This window comes from Saimiri boliviensis, chromosome 11, assembly GCF_048565385.1.
Source record: "Saimiri boliviensis isolate mSaiBol1 chromosome 11, mSaiBol1.pri, whole genome shotgun sequence".
In the NCBI taxonomy this organism is placed as follows: Eukaryota; Metazoa; Chordata; class Mammalia; order Primates; family Cebidae; genus Saimiri; species Saimiri boliviensis.
Window position 1 is genome coordinate 91,983,282 of NC_133459.1, and position 19,318 is coordinate 92,002,599.

At 43.5% G+C, this 19,318-nt stretch overlaps 1 protein-coding gene across 1 annotated transcript in view; it reads left to right on the top strand.

Moving 5' to 3' along the window:
• Positions 1-10,467, top strand: part of NOTCH2 (notch receptor 2) — a 176,672-nt gene extending 166,205 nt beyond the window's left edge. The window contains 7 exon segments of the mRNA XM_003944788.4: positions 164-374; positions 821-917; positions 2,219-2,387; positions 3,012-3,313; positions 4,083-4,230; positions 4,887-4,984; positions 5,877-10,467. Of these exon segments, the coding sequence (XP_003944837.2) occupies positions 164-374; positions 821-917; positions 2,219-2,387; positions 3,012-3,313; positions 4,083-4,230; positions 4,887-4,984; positions 5,877-7,250 (2,399 nt within the window). The 3' untranslated portion in view covers positions 7,251-10,467.
• The last annotated feature ends 8,851 nt before the right edge of the window (positions 10,468-19,318 follow it).

The following is a 19,318-nucleotide window of genomic DNA, read 5'->3' on the forward strand; positions in this document are numbered from 1 at the left end:
TGGCAGGTGGGGGGGACAGTGTCAATCGGGGGCATAATTTTCATTAGGCAGTCCTCTGTTTTCAGGACTGGTGAGGTCAAAGTTGTCCTGTAAATGAATCTAATGCTGACACGGAGAGGTTGATGTTTTATTCAACACTTTCCCTGTCTCTGTGGACTTTCAGGTGAATCCCCGCTTCCAGAACGCACTCAGCTCCTCTATTTACTTGCTGTTGCTGTTGTCATCATACTGTTTATTATTCTGCTGGGGGTGATCATGGCAAAACGAAAGCGTAAGCATGGCTCTCTCTGGCTGCCTGAAGGTTTCACTCTTCGCCGAGATGCAAGCAATCACAAGCGTCGTGAGCCAGTGGGACAGGATGCTGTGGGGCTGAAGTAAGAGGCATTGCCAGCAAGCCACTCTTCACAGTATAAATAGGGATAGACTATTTATATACATGACTAGAAAAGCATGTCTTGTTGAATCATGATTTTAAATCTAAGCTCTGGACATTTACTCGCACTGACCATGATTCTAAATGCCTTATGTGTGACTGAAACCACAGTCAGAGCCTGGGTGCATCTGTTCCATGCATATTATTACAGTGCTGCCCAGCTTCTGTGTTGAGGTGCGCTTTTGTTTTGAGCTCTCGCTCAGTGGGAAGGGAAAGGATGAATGCTGAGGGGATGTCACAAGAGTACTGCCCATCTTCTCTGGGCCAAGACCCCGCCAAATTGTATTATAGCCATGGGAGTGTGTCATGGTGGAAAGTGTTGAGAACCACTGTGTTAGTTTATGACATAACCGCCATTCTTATTTTTCCTTTTTATAATCATATTAGAAATCTCTCAGTGCAAGTCTCAGAAGCTAACCTAATTGGTTCTGGAACAAGTGAACACTGGGTCGATGATGAAGGGCCCCAGCCAAAGAAAGTGAAGGTGAGGTGTCGGTGGTAGAACCAGCATTGTCAGCCATTACCTGGTTACGTTTCAGATTTCTGTCCTTTAGCTCCAGAGTGTCCTGAAACAGAGGAAAGAGTGATAGTCTTTATATGTTACCCAGACAATAACTATCCTAGGTTCTCCTAAACAGCAGGAATCCTTAGGTCATTTGATGACCTTGGGTTACCTATGTATGCTCTTCAAGAATAACTCTTTAAAAATATTAAAACAAACATGTCCCCTTCCTTTAGTGTCATGCTGGCAAGTAGTCAACTCAGGACTGGAGTGTGTAGATGGCAGTTTCTTCATGGCCACATCTCTCCCTCATCCTTTATGGGCACTTCTCCTTCTATAAGAGAAGATGAAATGAAGCAGCGGAAGAAAGCCAGTGATCATTGACATTGGAGGCTCCATGCCTTGAGCCCAGGAAACTAAAACCTTATAAAAGCAAGGGGTAGACTGGGCTGAGACTAACATGAAAAAGGAGACCCTCCATCCACAGCTATGCATGGCTAGAGTATGATGGTTAAGAAAATTGCTTTAGTTAATACCAGAACTGGATTCAAGACCAAAACTCTGCCATGTAGTAGCTGGTAAGCTACTTAACCTCTTTGTAATTATCCTTACCTGTAAAATGCAGGTAATAATAACTCTTTCCTCCTTGAGTTGTTGTGTTGGCATATGTGCCTTATCTACTTTCCACAGCTTTTAAATTATCGTAATTTTTATTATTGAAGATTGAAGAGTCTTTCCTGAGTGCTTACTACGTGTTGGGTACTGTGTTGAGTACAAGGAAGCAACCTTGAACAAAGCTTGTTTTCTCCTCTCGAGAAGCTTGTAGTCTCATGGTAGAGGTGGCCATGTAGTGGTATGTAAGCACTTAACACATGACCAGTTAAGCAGAGTATGCTTTTTAGGGCCAACAAGAAGAATTAAAGTTTGCTTTCTGGTAGAGGGTAGGTAAAAGCGAGAATTGTGTGCTCTGGAGATCTAAAGCCTAGAGTTTGGGATGTGGGGAGGGAATTGTCTAGATGACGCAGGAGAGGTCAGCAGGAGCCACAGTGCGAGAGCAGTGGCAAGCCAAGGCCGGGGTAATCCTCTGGAGGGGTAGAGGAGTAGGAAGAGAAAAAACAGTAGGAGTTGAGGAGGTGTGGCAGAGGCTCTGGACAGGTTCTCCCCAGCAGTTTCTGGTAGCGACCCGATTGATAGGGAGCTGAAGATGTGGCCTTGCTCTCAGAAGAAGATGACTCCATCAGCGGACGGCCATGGACACAGCAGCACCTTGTTTTCCCCTTCAGGCTGAAGATGAGGCCTTGCTCTCAGAAGAAGACGACCCTATCGATCGACGGCCATGGACGCAGCAACACCTTGAAGCCGCAGACATCCGTAGGACACCATCGCTGGCCCTGACCCCTCCTCAGGCAGAGCAGGAGGTGGATGTGTTGGACGTGAATGTCCGGGGCCCAGGTCAGCACCAGGAAGCCTTCCCCTCTTCACTGTGCTATGTCTTCCCTTGGTTCTACATTGTTGTCCCTGTCTTTGCCATGTCCAGCCATACACCCCTTCCCGATTTCACAGACTCTAAATCAGCTTGAAGAAATGAATGTTTAAGGAATGTAGCCATGAAGAAATTACAAACTCAGAAAGGGAAGGATTTCACATTGCTTTATGTACAATGTGTTGAGACTAAACAGGCAGATAAAATGGGTTAGATTGTAGTAGGATAGAAAAATAATATCCCAAAGCAGAGGATAGTTAGTTAATATCTTAGGCATATATTAATTATTCTATTAGTATTAGATATTTTTAAATTTTGAGTTAAAATGACAGCACTTAAACTTGAACAGAAAAACTTGTTTAACTTAGAGAAGAGCCCCTGCTTAAAAGGACCCATACTTTCCCATTACTCTTTACAGAAACGACGTTATCAGAGGAAAAGGTGGAAAATGTGAAACTAATAACCAGTTACTACAAGAAGTACAGGGAATCCTTTGCCCATAAGAATAACTTTATTCAAATAGAACTGTTTCAACAGTAGGGTTAACTTCCTTCTCCTTTTTGAGTACTTCCTGGAATTTTCTGTTCCTACAGATGGCTGCACCCCATTGATGTTGGCTTCTCTCCGAGGAGGCAGCTCAGATTTGAGTGACGAAGATGAAGAGGCAGAGGACTCTTCTGCTAACATCATCACAGACTTGGTCTACCAGGGTGCCAGCCTTCAGGCCCAGACAGACCGAACTGGTGAGATGGCCCTGCACCTTGCAGCCCGCTACTCACGGGCTGATGCTGCCAAGCGTCTCCTGGATGCAGGTGCAGATGCCAATGCCCAGGACAACATGGGCCGCTGCCCACTACATGCTGCAGTGGCAGCTGATGCCCAAGGTGTCTTCCAGGTAAAGAACATGAGAAGAGTCACTTGAATAATAAGAATTCCTGTAGCTCTATAATGTTTTATCTTTTGTAAGGAACTAATATCTAATTGAATTTATTCAATCATTTGAGACATCAGGGCAGGTATTAAAGTCATGCTTGCTAGAGGGGAAAGCAGGAAAAGAGAGGCAGACAAACTGACCTAGCTATATATAGGCAGATAGTGATAGAGCCAACTGCAGATAACACCAGTCTTCTGATTATTAGTCAGTGATAATTTGTTGTGCCAAGATGCCTCCCAAATGCATAGATTAGATGAGAGTGAAACCTGGTCAGGAGCCTTTGCCTAGTATCAGCTACTTCTTATGGATTTGCCTGACTATGTGGGCTTCTGGCTGCTCAGTGGCAGTTTTCTTGACATGAGTTCATATTATATTCCCTGATGCCTGTTTATTTTATCCTTATGAGGAAATTGGAAGCATTCTGAATCACCTTAGGCTGCACACTGTGACTAAAGGGATACTTCCCCGCATCCCTGTTCTTTCCTGAGAAAGTAGAAGCCTCATCCTTTTACTTTATTTATTGAGCACCTGTTTGTTTATTTATTTATTCATGCAACAAATATTTGTTGATTGATCATGATAGAATCTTGGGTACAAAGATAACAAGGTTTTCGCTCCCCCCAGGAACCTGCAGTATAAGCCTCAGCTGTGATGCCCTTGTTTCTTCTTTGAGTCTCATCATTTTCCTTCATGTAGGTGACTCTCTTCTCTGTACTTTCTCCTCTTCTAGATTCTGATTCGCAACCGAGTAACTGATCTAGATGCCAGGATGAATGATGGTACTACACCCTTGATCCTGGCTGCCCGCCTGGCAGTGGAGGGAATGGTGGCAGAACTGATCAACTGCCAAGCAGATGTGAATGCAGTGGATGACCATGGTAGGAATGAGAGGCAGGGATTCGGATTCTTACCTCCAAAGCATGCTTCTGAGGAGGGAAATGGTTACATGACCCTTAAACAACTATCTCAGATCCAAGTACCTTGGAGATTCATTCATTCGTTCATTCATGCATTCATTCATTCTTCCTTCAACATGTGGAGCTCAGAGATCCAAGCCAGTAGGAGATCTCCAATTAAAATGAGGGATTTTTAATGAGGGTTCTTGGACCTCAAAGCAGATACATGAAAGGTTTGCCCGTGTAGTTTCCTAGGTATACCATTCTTGACTTGAGGATTTATGAGAGCTGACTTCTCTAGTAGAGTTGTGGGATATTCGCAATATAAATTCTGACATGTAATATATAGGTTTTTGTCTTCAGTATGTAACAGGGTGGATTCTGCCGTGTAGTGGGTATGAATACTTTATACAAGTGATCCTTTCACCTAGAGGTCTTCTGCAGGATAGGTAACCTGTACTGAAGCATTTTTAGAACAGAGGAAAAGGAAGAGATTACTTTGGTTTTTCCTATAGACTCCTATAGAGAACTGCTTCCTGCTGATCCCTGGGGAGTTTAAGATTTCATTGTACAAGTCATGGTGCTTTATACTAGGAGTAGGAAATGTCTGCTTATAAAAAAATGTTTCTTCCCTGTAGGAAAATCTGCTCTTCACTGGGCAGCTGCTGTCAATAATGTGGAGGCGACTCTTTTGCTGTTGAAAAATGGGGCCAACCGAGATATGCAGGACAACAAGGTACAATCTGTGGGCTCTGAGCTTGAGAGCTCGTAGCACTGCCTCAGTTATAAGCCCCTTCCTGTTTCTATTTACAGCTTCTCTTATGATATAGATAGAGAAAGACGGAAGCAGTTTGGGCAGACACTGGGTTTGGAGAGTGTGATGAGGACACTGGGCTTGTCCGGGCATGTGTCAGGACTGAGCTTTCTGCCCTCAGTACTCAGCTGGCAGTAGGCTGGCTGTGGATAGCTTGGCACACCTTTCCTCTTCCTTGACATTTCCTTTTTCCGGTTGTCTCTTCTGTTCATACTTCTTTTTCTCTTGTTTTCTTTCTTTTTTCCCTCCTGCTTTTTTTTTCCCCTATCCTTGGGTACCCTGATGTTTTCCTGTTTGGTTTTCTCCCTCTGAGTTTTTTGTCCTGCTTCCTTCTCTTGTTCATCTTCTCTCAGTTTTCTTATCTTAGTCCTTTCTTGCACATGTTTTGTCTCTTCTTTCTTTCACTCTTTCCCTTATTTTTCCCAGTTCTGTGAATGCCGTAGTTTCTTCTCTTCCTTTCTTTCTTATTTCTAACTCCTTTTCCTATTAGAACCTTGTTTTGATAAGCTCAGAACTGTTTTAAGTGAGCCTCCGGCTCAGGGGCATGCTTTATTTTATGAATTCCCAACTAAAGAGATATTGCCTCCAAGGGGCAAAATTGTTTTTTGAGGAGAGGTGCAATAATCTTTTTATGTACAAATCACAGATATACATTCAGTACATTGGTAGAGGCACAGCCTATCTGTGGTATTAGTATTTCATGGGGAAGATAATTAGGAAAACATGTCTAAGGGGGTGATAATAAGAAAGATTGAGAAACACTGCTATATTCTCGAGTGTTATAAACGTGTTCTGTGATGGGCCTTTTCTGTAGGAAGAGACACCTCTGTTTCTTGCTGCCCGGGAGGGGAGCTATGAAGCAGCCAAGATCCTGTTAGACCATTTTGCCAATCGAGACATCACAGACCACATGGATCGTCTCCCCCGCGATGTGGCTCGGGATCGCATGCACCACGACATCGTGCGCCTCCTGGATGAATACAATGTGACCCCAAGCCCTCCAGGCACCGTGTTGACTTCTGCTCTCTCACCTGTCATCTGTGGGCCCAACAGATCTTTCCTCAGCCTGAAGCACACCCCAATGGGCAAGAAGTCTAGACGGCCCAGTGCCAAGAGTACCATGCCCACTAGCCTCCCTAACCTTGCCAAGGAGGCTAAGGACGCCAAGGGCAGTAGGAGGAAGAAGTCTGTAAGTGAGAAGGTCCAACTGTCTGAGAGTTCTGTAACTCTGTCCCCTGTTGATTCCCTAGAATCGCCTCACACATATGTGTCTGACACCACATCCTCGCCAATGATTACATCCCCTGGGATCTTGCAGGCCTCACCCAACCCTATGTTGGCCGCTGCTGCCCCTCCTGCCCCAGTCCATGCCCAGCATGCACTGTCTTTTTCTAACCTTCATGAAATGCAGCCTTTGGCTCATGGGGCCAGCACTGTGCTTCCCTCAGTGAGCCAGTTGCTGTCCCACCACCACATTGTGCCCCCAGGCAGTGGCAGTGCTGGAAGCTTGGGTAGGCTCCATCCAGTCCCAGTCCCAGCAGATTGGATGAATGAGACCCAGTACAATGAGATGTTTGGTATGGTCCTGGCTCCAGCTGAGGGCGCCCACCCTGGCATAGCTCCCCAGAGCAGGCCACCTGAAGGGAAGCACATAACCACCCCTCGGGACCCCTTGCCCCCCATTGTGACTTTCCAGCTCATCCCTAAAGGCAGTATTGCCCAGCCAGCAGGGGCTCCCCAGCCTCAGTCCACCTGCCCTTCAGCTGTTGCGGGTCCCCTGCCCACCATGTACCAGATTCCAGAAATGGCCCGTTTGCCCAGTATGGCTTTCCCTACTGCCATGATGCCCCAGCAGGATGGGCAGGTAGCTCAGACCATTCTCCCAGCCTATCATCCTTTCCCAGCCTCTGTGGGCAAGTACCCCACACCCCCTTCACAGCACAGTTATGCTTCCTCAAATGCTGCTGAGCGAACACCCAGTCACAGTGGTCACCTCCAGGGTGAGCATCCCTACCTGACACCATCCCCAGAGTCTCCTGACCAGTGGTCAAGTTCATCACCCCACTCTGCTTCTGACTGGTCAGATGTGACCACCAGCCCTACCCCTGGGGGTGCTGGAGGAGGTCAGCGGGGACCTGGGACACACATATCTGAGCCACCGCACAACAACATGCAGGTTTATGCGTGAAAGAGGCTGCCTCCAGTGCAGAGACATAACTGCCTTTTGTAAATGCTGCTGAGGAACAAATGAAGGTCATCCGGGAGAGAAATGAAGAAATCTCTGGAGCCAGCGTCTAGAGATAGGAAAGAGAAGATGCTCTTATCATTCACATAATGCAAGAGAAGCAGTTCATCAGTTTCACTGGGTATCTGCAAGGCTTATTGAGGGCATGGCTCCTTCTAATCTAATAATCAAGACAAGTTCATGGAAATGCAAGATGAATACAAGCCTTGGGGCCATGTTTACTGTCTTCTATTTGGAGAATAAGATGGATGCTTATTGAAGCTGAGACATTCTTGCAGCTTGGACTGCGTTTTAAACCCTGTGGGCTTCTGCCATATCCATGAGAAGATACTACTCTAGAGTCCTATTGGGAATTGTGCCCCAGAATTCTGCCTGAATTGACCTATGCATCTTCTCCTCCTTGGACATTTCTTTTGTCTTCATTTGGTGCTTTCGATTTTGCACCTCTCCGTGATTGTAGCCCTACCAGCATGTACTAGGGCAAGACCTTTGTGCTTTTAATCATTCTGGCCCATGAAAGAGACTTCAGCCTCCTTTCCCCTCCCATCTTCCCAGCATCCCTTGGGGTCTCACAGGGGTTACTCTGGTGTGGTTCTCAGCATAAACCTTTGAAGTATGTTTCCTTTGCAAATGGACATACTGTATTGTGTTCTTCTACATATATCATTTCTAGAGAAAGAAGGGGAGCAGAATATTTTTCTTGAACAAATTTTGGGGACAGGAGATCCCTTCAAGACGCTGCACCTTAATTTCTCTTGTCTGTATGCAGGTCTTCATATAAACTTTACCAGGAAGAAGGGTATGAGTCTGTTGTTTTTCTGTGAGTGGGCCTGGACAGTGTGAAGTTTTATCCTTGATAGTCTAGTTACTATGATTCTCTCCACTTTTTTTAAACCAGAAAAAGGGTTAGAATGTTAGAATGACCAAGAGACAAGCTAACTTGTGCAAGCAGCAGTTACCCACCTGCAGGTCCCCCACCTTCTTGCCGAGCATTCCGTTGACTGCCTATATGGAACACATTTGTCCCAGATCTGAGCACTCTAGGCCTGTTTCACTCACTCACTCAGCATATGAAACTAGTCTTTTAATTGTTGAGCCTTTCCTTTCATCTCCACAGAAGAAAATGTCTGAAATGTTGTACCCTTGCCATTTAGGACTGAACTTTCCTTAGCCCAAGGGGCCCAGTGACAGTTTTCTTCTTTTTGTCAGGTGATCAGTGTCTACCTCCTGATTATCTTTCTGCTTAAAGGCCTGCTGACCAAGCTTTCTTTCACACTGTGTGGTCTGAGTTACTGGTATACCCAGTATGTTCTCACTGAAGACAACTTTCTGTGTTCAAGTGAAGGAAATGGGAAGTTGGGCTTGTTGCCTAGGGTGTAAGCCCTATACGAAGGTTGGAAAAGGAGGAACTATATAGCAGCCTTTGCTCTTTCCTGCTACCATTTCTTTCCTCTGACGTGGCCATGACATTCCCTTTGGCAACTAACACAGAAACTCACCAGAACGTTTTCCTTTCCTAGAGTCACCTTCTAGATGATAGTGGACAACAACTCATTGCTGTCATTCTCACGCTCAGACTATGATTGCCCCTCACATGAATCCGTTCTCCATATCCATGTTCTTGGCAATTTCCTTGACTCTCTTTTAATTCCAAAAGCATCTTAGTCAGTTGTAGAAAAAGAATAGTTTTCTTTTTCTTATCCTTGGGCCAGTTAATAATTCATCCTTGGCTACACTGCCACTTCTGTACAGTGCTGTGATGCCCATGACGTCTGCAAAATAAGTTCTGCCTGGGCATTTTGTAGATACTAATAGGTGGATGCCTGACTCTTGGTTTGGATGACAGTTCTCATTGCATGGCTGCAGATATACATCAGTGCACCCCACTTACCTGATTTGTTTGTCGGTGGCCCCTTATGGAAAAATCTGTTGGCATAGTAGTTTACAAATGGTTTTTTCACTCCTATTCAAATTTATTGGACCAACAAAAATAATTAGTTCTGCCCTGAAATAAGCAGATTAAGTTTGCTCATTTTCTGCTTTATTCTCTCCACGTGGCAACAATCTGCCAGCCTCTTTCATAGTGTACAAACATTTTATCATTCCAAATGGTGACTCTCTGCCCTTGGACCCATTTATTATTCACAGACGGAGAGAATCCATCTGCATGGACCTCTCTGGACACAGCATACCTGCCCCTTCCTGCCCTCCTGCTCCTTCCCCACTTCTGAAAGTATTAGCTGCTGGTCCAGCCACTTGGATATTTTATGTCCTCCCTTTTCCCTAAGCACAATATCGGACCAAACTGCTTGTTTCTTTTTCTTGGAATACTTTAATTTGGATCCTTTGGGTTTGGAGAAAGGGATTGTGAAAGCTGTCATTACAGACAACCGGTTTCAGTGATGAGGACAACACTGCCTTTCAAACATTTTGCTGATGTCTTAGACTTTAAGAACTCTTGAATTGTGTGGTATCTAATAAAAGGGAAGGTAAGCTGGATAATAACTTTCTCATTTGGATTCTGAATTGGAGACTCAGTTTTTACAAGACACATCTTTTATGCCATGTATAGATCCTCTTCTGCCATTTTTGGTTTATTTTTATTTTTATACATTCTTCCTTTCTTTGACTCCTCTTCTGCCTGCCTTTGGGGATAGGTTTTTTGTTTGCTTATTTGCTCCCTCTGTATGTGATGGTTGGGGAGGGAGAGGTAGGAGGGAGAGAGTCTGAGAATTTCAGTGTAAGCAGTCAGCTATGATGCTTAAATCCATTGCATCATCTTACTGAATTTGCCAGTTTGTGATTCTTGCATAGTAAAGAACCAAAGGTATAATGTTTTGTTGAGAGGTGGTTTGGGGGTTTTGACCCTAACCAATACATTGAATGTATGATGACAATTTGGGAGGACACGTTTATGTACCCAGAGGCCCCCACTAATAACTGGTACTATGGTTATTTCCTTGTGTACATTTCTCTTAAAAGTGATATATCTGTTTGTATGAGAAACCCAGTAACCAATAAAAATGACTGCATATTCCTTACTAAACATAGTGAGGAAAATGCACACTTTGTTTTTACTTTTCCGTTTCATGCTAAATGTAGTTAAGATGAAATTTATATGAAAGCATTTTTATCACAAAATAAAAAAGGTTTGCCAAGATCAGTGGTGTTATATTTTTTATTTTCCAATACTGCATCCATGGTCTGGCAGTGTTACTTCATGAGATCATAATCTACTAAGAAAAAAATTTTCTTTTCTTTCTGAATCCCACAAAGACTAGCTCCAAACTTCTTTCTTTCTTCCTTGAGTTAGATCATAAATAAATGCTTCTGGAGACAAAGCATCTGTCAAATAGGAAACATCACAGAACTGGGCACTCTTCTGTGCACTAGTCACAGCTGGTGACAGACAGTTGCTCAGGGACAAGGTGCCTTCCAATGGAAATGGAAAGTAGCTGCTACAGCAGGAATTGGGAATTGGGATATAAATAATAATATTAATTATGCTGTTATGTAAACCATTGATCTGTAACATTCCTCAAGTGAAATTTGCGTAGAACTTAATATACAGGATGATAAAATAATAGTTTGCGTATAAATTTGTAACGAGTTCACATACACTTATTTATAAAGTGAGTGAGATATCTGAACATGAATATTTGGTGTTGATAATATGTTTTACATTAGCAGCTTCATATCAACCATAATGTCTTATTTCCATTTTCCATTATTTTGCAGAAACTTTATCAATCACACATGCATAATCATAAGTGATAACTAGTTTTTTATATGTTGGTAACAGTCTTCTTTTATAAATGACTTGAAATCTTAGGATATGCTTCTGTTAAGTACATAAAGGAGCTTTGTTCAAGATCTGCACACTTAAGGTATTAACATAATCTGGCATTAATTGGTTATGCTCAGAATATTTTAATTTTATATAAAACATATTTAAGTCTTCATGTTGGGTTTTATAATGGTGGAAGAATAAAATGAATTTGAGAGCTAAGGAATGATCACCCGTGCAGGCCGGCCACTCAGAGTTCAAGTTGTCACTTGCAAAGTATTTGGGAACTAAATTGCTTCATGAAAATCTGCCTCAGTGGATCCAGGCTGCAGGCCATTGGGTGGCTGAGCACATCCTGCCCCTGCAATCGTAAGTCTTGAGTCCTAGCCTATTATGCAGGGAGGACTCGGACACTCCAAGACGTGAAGCCAAACAAGGAGAGAGGGCTAAAGCAAAGTGCCACCCCATCACAGAGCTGGCGCAATCGGCTTGGACGCTAGACCATGAGCATGCCTGGAGAGGGGCTGGTGCCTGTCAGTCATGCAACTAAGAAGCCCCAAGGAGAGGGGCTGGCTCCTTTATCAGAGCAACTTTCTTAATGCCCACGTGCTTTTCAGGATGTGGGCAGTGGGGAACTGTGAGCCTGTTACTGCCTCTGCCACTGTGTCTTTTAGCCACAGGGTATATGAAATTTGTGTGTGTGTGTAACAGAATTTTTCCTTCTTTTGACTTAGCACTTAGAAAAACATTTAAAATATTTGCACCAGTCAAGTCTCAACCACAAAGTAAAGGCACACTCAAATTAGGATACATCAAAGAGGGCTACTGACAAAGGATTAATTACAAAAGTGTGTTGAGATGTAGGGGACCAACACACAGTAGTGCAGAAACCCCATGTGGAATCAGCAGAGCGATTTCCACTCCTGGGCACAAAAGGCCAGAAGTCAATAGGACCTGGAAGAAGTGTCTTGTAGAGCACGGGTCCCCAGTCCCTGGGCCACGGACTGGATACCATAATCTATTAGGAACTCTTAGGAACCAGGCTGCACAGCAGGAGGTGAGCGGCAGGCAAGCGAGCATGACTGCCTGAGCTCTGCCTCCTGTCACATCAGCAGTAGCATTAGATTCTCATAGGAGCATGAACCGTATTGTGAACTACACATGTGAGGGATCTAGGTTGTACCCTCCTTATGAGAATCTAAGGCCTGATGATCTGAGGTGGAAGAGTTTTATTTGAAAACCATCCCCCACCCCCAGTCCATGGAAAAATTGTCTTCCTGGTGCCAAAAAGGTTGGGGACTGCTGCTGTAGAGCAGGCTACCTTAAGAAGAGTATGATTCCTTCAAAGCATGCAGTGGGTCTTAAGCCCTCTCAGAAAGAAACTAGGGTGTAAATGAATTCCCTAATCGCACCCCCTCCCTGGGTTTTCTGTTTGCTGACTCCAAGTGGAAGACTGCAAATATGGGAGCTGTTGATTAGATCTATCCAAATAGGTCAGCTTTCTGGCTGAGAGCTTGGTGGAGAAGGAACAGAGTGAATCTGAAGGGGCAAGCATATCATTATCTAAAACAACGTTCTCTCTGCAACTGTAATTATTCCTGGGAAATTTCCACTGGTAACCTGTTACTGATGTGTCTAGGGAGAAGGCACAAAGTAAAAAAGTATATGGATTTAGAATCCTGACGTCTTCTGATCTAGTAGTGTGTTTTTCACCACTGTGGCTTTGAGCACTCGTACTGGAGACGGCCATCAGCAGTAGGATGGATGAATTCTGGTACATTCATTGAAATGAATGCTATGCGTAAATGAAAATGGGCAACATGCAACAACATGAAGTATGTTCACTCAAAAATGTTGAGCAAAATAAACCAGACCCAATACATTCTGTTTGATTCCATTATATAAGTTTAGGAAAACCCAACCAATAGTAAATAGATAATCTGAACAGTGGCTACTTTTTGGGAGAAAGGTCTTGACTGAAGTGAGGAAAAGAAGAATCTTTCTGAAGGGTGAAAATATCTTGACCTGGGTGGTGATTCTGTGAGTGTATACTTATGTAAAACTTCATGTAAAATTTAACTTAAGAGTTATGCATTTGACTTACGTAAATTATACTTCAATAAAATGTATCCACAATAACCTACAGAAAGGTACAAGCATCCAATATTGAAATTTATAAAATGTTGATATTTTATTGTACTTGTTTCAGATGTTTGAAGATGCATAATGCTTATGGCTTAAAACTCCTATATTTCATCTTCTAATTCCATTTCCCTCCCTGTTTTTTCCTTCCTCTTTCCTTTCCCAGCTACTTAGTTTTATAAATTTGGTCTCTGGGGATTATTTTCTTCTTCAAAACATTGTTATTTGTAATAATTGATCCATGAAAAAAATACCTGTTTTCAAACGCAATTGTATAAAAATGTCAAACTCCATTATTGTGAATTTAATTGACCGAGTGAGACAAGCCAGTGTGATCAGCTTGCAGGGCAGGAGTTCGGGGCTATATAATTCATTCCCATCTGGGTCATGGCTGCTATTTGGAACTACCTCGTGACACTTGTGCATCTCAGCATAAATATATGTGGGATTGATTCTGGGCTTTATAACCTGGCTGAGAATTTTAAGAGCTTCAAGAGCCTCATGTAAAACATCACATCTGTTTCATGTGCCTATCAGAAAATTTAGGCTGGGCAAGCACTGAGATGTAGGGACCCAGCCCTCGCCTCTCTGTCATGCAATCATGTCACATTTCTCTGTCTCTCCCCTTTTCCTCCCTTCCATGACCCCTCTCCCTTGCCTCCTTGGAAAGGTTTAAGAAAGTGGATTTGAAAAAGAATAGGCATCAACCACTAATCATGTTACTTCAGAATCTGTGTTACTGTGCCTATTATAGAGTTTTACATACAATAATTAGAAAGGACTTTAAAATGACTATATGCCTGGACAACTGAAGAACACAGAGGAGAACTACCATAAACTATTAGGGATTCAGTAAATGATGTAAAACTAATTAACAGAAGAACCATTTGGAGGATGTAATTGAAAAGACCCATTTATAATAGTGCACACATGCACACACATTCACACACCCCAGTAACCTTAAAAAGATTCAAACCCAGGCCGGGTGCGGTGGCTCAAGCCTGTAATCCCAGCACTTTGGGAGGCCGAGGCGGGTGGATCATGAGGTCAAGAGATCGAGACCATCCTGGTCAACATGGTGAAACCCCGTCTCTACTAAAAATACAAAAAATTAGCTGGGCATGGTGGCGCGTGCCTGTAATCCCAGCTACTCAGGAGGCTGAGGCAGGAGAATTGCCTGAACCCAGGGGGCGGAGGTTGCGGTGAGCCGAGATCGCGCCATTGCACTCCAGCCTGGGTAACAAGAGCGAAACTCCATCTCAAAAAAAAAAAAAAAAAAAAAAAAAAAGATTCAAACCCAGTGGAGGGGCTTCAAGATAGCTAACTAGAGGCAACTGGTACTTGTGTTTTTTTTTTTTTTACAAAGAAGAACCAAAATAGCAAGAAGATAATCACACTTCAAATAGAGCATCTGAAAGAGAACACAGGAATTCAACAGAAAAGCGACAGGAGACACCTAAGGCAAGGAGGGAGAGAAGTGAGGCAGCCTGCTCCATCACGACCAGCTGGGAGCCCAGGGAAAGGATAAGTGAGAGTCCCCCAGTGGTCCACATTCCCACCATAGATTGTTGCAATCCTAACCATGAGATAGCTCCTTGACCCTTGAGGACCTTCAAACGAACATACGGAGCTGCCTGAAGACTATACAACTCTACTGCTCCAGAAGGGAGCCCACGCTGGGTCCCACACACACCACCCCCAGCAAGCCCTAAGCAGCTACAGCAAGGTTCTATTTTGAGCCCATCCCTCAGCAGACTGAATCCTGTCATGAGGCCCAAAAGCCTCTGCACCTCCACGTCCCAGGTCCCCCACTGACATCCTCCACGCATGGCTGCACCTCCACGTCCCGGGTCCCCCACTGACATCCTCCACGCATGGCTGCACCTCCACGTCCCGGGTCCCCCACTGACATCCTCCATGCATGGCTGCACCTCCATGTCCCGGGTCCCCCATTGACATCCTCCACGCATGGCTGCCACTGCTGGTTGCTACTGCCAGACCCAAAGTGCAAACCACTGGCAGCGACACTGCCCACCCATCGCAGTTTCCACCACACATTTACAAGCAACCTAAGGACAGGCTACCTCAGGCACATCTGCCACTCAGGGCCAAAGCATGCATTCCCCAACCACCTGCCCATGATTGCTGCCACTGAAAACAACCCTGCCTCCCCACCAGCAGCAGAGTCACAGGGCATTGGCTGCCACCCTCATCCAAGTATTCTGCCAGGGACGAGGTTTATTGGCCAGAGTTTTCCAAAGGGACAGAACTAATAGGATATATGTATATATGAAAGGGACTTTATTAAGTAGAATTGACTCACACGATCACAAGGTGAAATCCCACGATAGGCTGTCATCAAGCTGAGGAGCTAGGAAGCCAGTAGTGGCTTGCTCCAAACCCCAAAGCTCAAAAGTAGGGAAGCCAACAGTACAGCCTTCAGTCTGTGGCCAAAGGCCCGAGAGTCTGCTGGAAATGACTGGTGTAAGTCCAAGAGTCCAAAGGTTAAAGAGCCTGGAGCTTGATGTTCAAGGGCAGGAATCATCCAGCACAGGAGAGAGAGATGAAAGCCAGAAGACTCAGCAAGCCAGCTTCTTCCACCTTCTCCCACCTGCCTTTCAGCTGTGCTGGCAGCTGATGAGATGGTGCCCACTTAGACTGAGGGTGGATCTTTCTCTCACAGTTCACTGACTCAAATGCTAATCTCCTCCGGCTACACCCTCACAGACCCACCCAGAAACAATACTTTGCATCCTTCAATCCAATCAAGTTAACAATGTTAACTATCACATCCAGTATCACCCTGTCCCTCTCTACCACAGCCAGAGCCTGCATAAACTGCCAGTGGGTGTTGAAGACAGGCCTGCCTGGCCCAGCTCCGGCTCTTCCCACAGTGTCCAACCATACTGTCCAGGAGCCTGAGGATCATCTTGCCCCATCCATCACCTTTGGCAGGTGAGCACTCCTTCCTGGAGCCTGAGGATGGGCCCATCCAACCTGCTGCTACCACCAAGCTGGCACCCACCTGCATGCGTGATCTACAGGCTTGGGCACTGACCCACCTAGCAAGTTTCAGCCCCTGCCAACCCCAGTGCAGACTGCTTGGAAACAAGAAGGTTGTCCCACCACTGGTACTGCCATCATCTATGCCATGCTCACTGTGCAGGGGCCCAAAGGCCCACCCACCTGTCCAGCCCACCACTGCCACTGCCAGCACCAAAGCAAACCATATGGAGGCCTAAGAACCAACCTGTCTAGACCTGCTAACACTGGTGCCAGTGCACATTATCCTGGGGCTTGACAACAGGCATTCTTAGCCTGTCACTGCCACCACTGGGACACAAGGACTGGCCTACTTTGTGTCCCCCAACCTCAGCAGAATATCACCACGGCCTCCACTAACAACCACACCTTAAGTCACTGAGAGAATCACAGATACTATTGATGCTGATTACAGCCAAAGAAATCATACAGAGACTACACCACTGCATGTGCCTGGAATCAAAGCCAAAGTGCCCTACACAACCAATACCATAGACACATCCTCAGAAAAAAAGTCCTCCCTTATGAAAGCAAATTCACAAAATGGAAGATTGTTACACCAGATGTGCAGATATCAATATAGAGACACAAGAAGCATGAAAAAGCAAGGAAATATAGCATCTTTAAAGGAACACAATAATTCTCCAGCAAAAGATTCCAATGAAAAAGAAACTTATAAAATCCCAAAAAGGAATTCCAAATAATGTTTTTTAAAAATGTAGTGAGCTACAACAGAACAAAGCAAACAATACAAAGAAATCAGAAAAATAATTCAGGTTATGAATGAGAAATTTACTATAGAGACAGAGGTCATAAAAAACCAAACAGAGATTCTGAAACTGAAAAATTTATTGGATGGAATTCAAAATATATTCAAAAATTTCAATAATAGACTACATCAAGCAGAAGAATTTCAGAACTTAAAGGCAGATCTTTTGAAATAATCCAACCAGACAAAAATAAAAGAAAAAGAATTTAAAAGAATGAACAAAGCCCACATGATATATATATATAGCACACTATTAAGCAACCAAAGGTTTAAATTTTTTGTGTCTCATAAGGTGAGAGGAAATAGAGATCAAAACCTGTTTAACGTAACAATAGCTGAAAAGTTTCAAAGTCTAGCAAGAGATTTAGACATCCAGATGACAGGAAACTCATAGATCCCCAAATAGATCCAATTTAAAAAGGTCTTCTCCATGGCCCATTATACTCAAACTGCCAAAAGTCAAAGACAGAGAATACTAAAAATAGCAAGAGAAAAGTGTCTAGTCACTTGTAAGGGAACCCTGATCAGACTAACAGCACATTTCTCAGCAGAAACCTTATAGGCCAGAAGATAATTAGATTATATATTCAAAGTACTGAAAGAAAAAAAATGCCAAGGATACTATACCCAAAAAGTTATCATTTATAAATGAAAGTGAAATAGTCTTTCCCAGATAAGCAAATGCTGGGAGAATTCATCACCACTAGACAAGTTCTACAAGAAATAATTAAGGAAGTCATATACCTGGAAACAAACGCATGATATCTACCAACATGAAAACACATGAATGTATAAAACCCATTGGTGGAGCAGACACACAAAGAAAAGAAAGGACTCAAATGTTACCACTAAAGAAAATCAGAAAACCACAATAATAGTAAGAAGAGAAAGAAGGAACAAAGGGTATACAAAAAACTTGAAATCAATTGATAAAATAATAACAGGAATAAGCCCTAACATATCAGTAATAATCTTAAATGTAAGCAGATTAAACTTTCCACATAAAAGATGTAGACTGGCTAAATGGATTAAAAAACAAAATAAATGCTCCAACTCTGTGTTGCCTTCAAACATAGTGAAAGTATTCTAGCTTGAGGTGTAAACAAGTTGTCAACTAACCTAGGAGTATACCCTTGTAACGAACCAACTGAGTCTCAGCCAATTATAGTAGCTGAACCCTCAGCAAATCCCAGGCTTTAAATTGCCAGATTATGCCCAAATAAAGCAAACATCAAACTACCTGTCAGGTAATCCTTGTATGTCATTTCTTTTTTCCTGATTTTTAAGTATAGCTCACCATGTTGAAGGTGGGGATATTCTGAACAATTTCTGGTTCAGAATGCTTCCCAGTTCTAAAACCTTTTTCCTGCACAAACTTCATTAAATTTAATTTGTCTTAGCATTTTCTTTAACAATTGTGAAACATAGAATATAAAGAAGTGAGCATAAAACTTTTGGGAATATTTTAACATGTGCAGCAAACTCTAGCAGTCAAGAAATATATTGCCAACACTCCAGCGAAAGCTACAAGAATACCCTTTTATCCCTCCCCTCTTTTCCTGAGTATAGCCCCTGTTTTTCAATCTAGAAATAGTAACTCCTGACAGGTTTAGTAATAATTTCCTCAATTTATTTTACCAATTATCCATTTGGGCTGCTATGACAAGGTACCTCACATAGGGTAATATATAAATTGAAGACCAATGTTGCTCACAGTTCTGGAGACTAGGAAGTCCGAGACAAAGATAACAGCAAATTTAGTGTCTAGTGCAGACTCTTTCTCTCTTTGCTTCAAATATGGTGCTTTTTCCCTGGGTCCTCACATAACAGAAGGGACAATGGAGCTCCCTCGGGCCTCTTTTTAAGGACACTAATCCCATTCATAATTCATGGAACCCTGCTGATCACCTCCCAAAGCCCACCTCTCAGTGCCATCACATTGGGGATTAAGTTTTCATATTTGAATTTAGCAGGGACACAAACATTCAGACTACAGCATTCTGCCTTTACTGTCCCAAAATTTATTTGTTCTCACAGGCACATTCCATCCCAATAACCTCAAAACCCGTAACTAATTTCAGCATCAACACAGAAGTCTAAAGTCCAGAATCTCGTCTAAACATCACTCAAATCAGGTATGAGACTTAAGTTATGATTCATCCTGAGGCAAATTGCCCTCTGGTTGTGAAATTAAACTTACATGCTTCCAAAATACAGTGGTGGGACAGGCATAGGATAAAGTATAAAGTTCACTTGCTCCATCACGCTAGC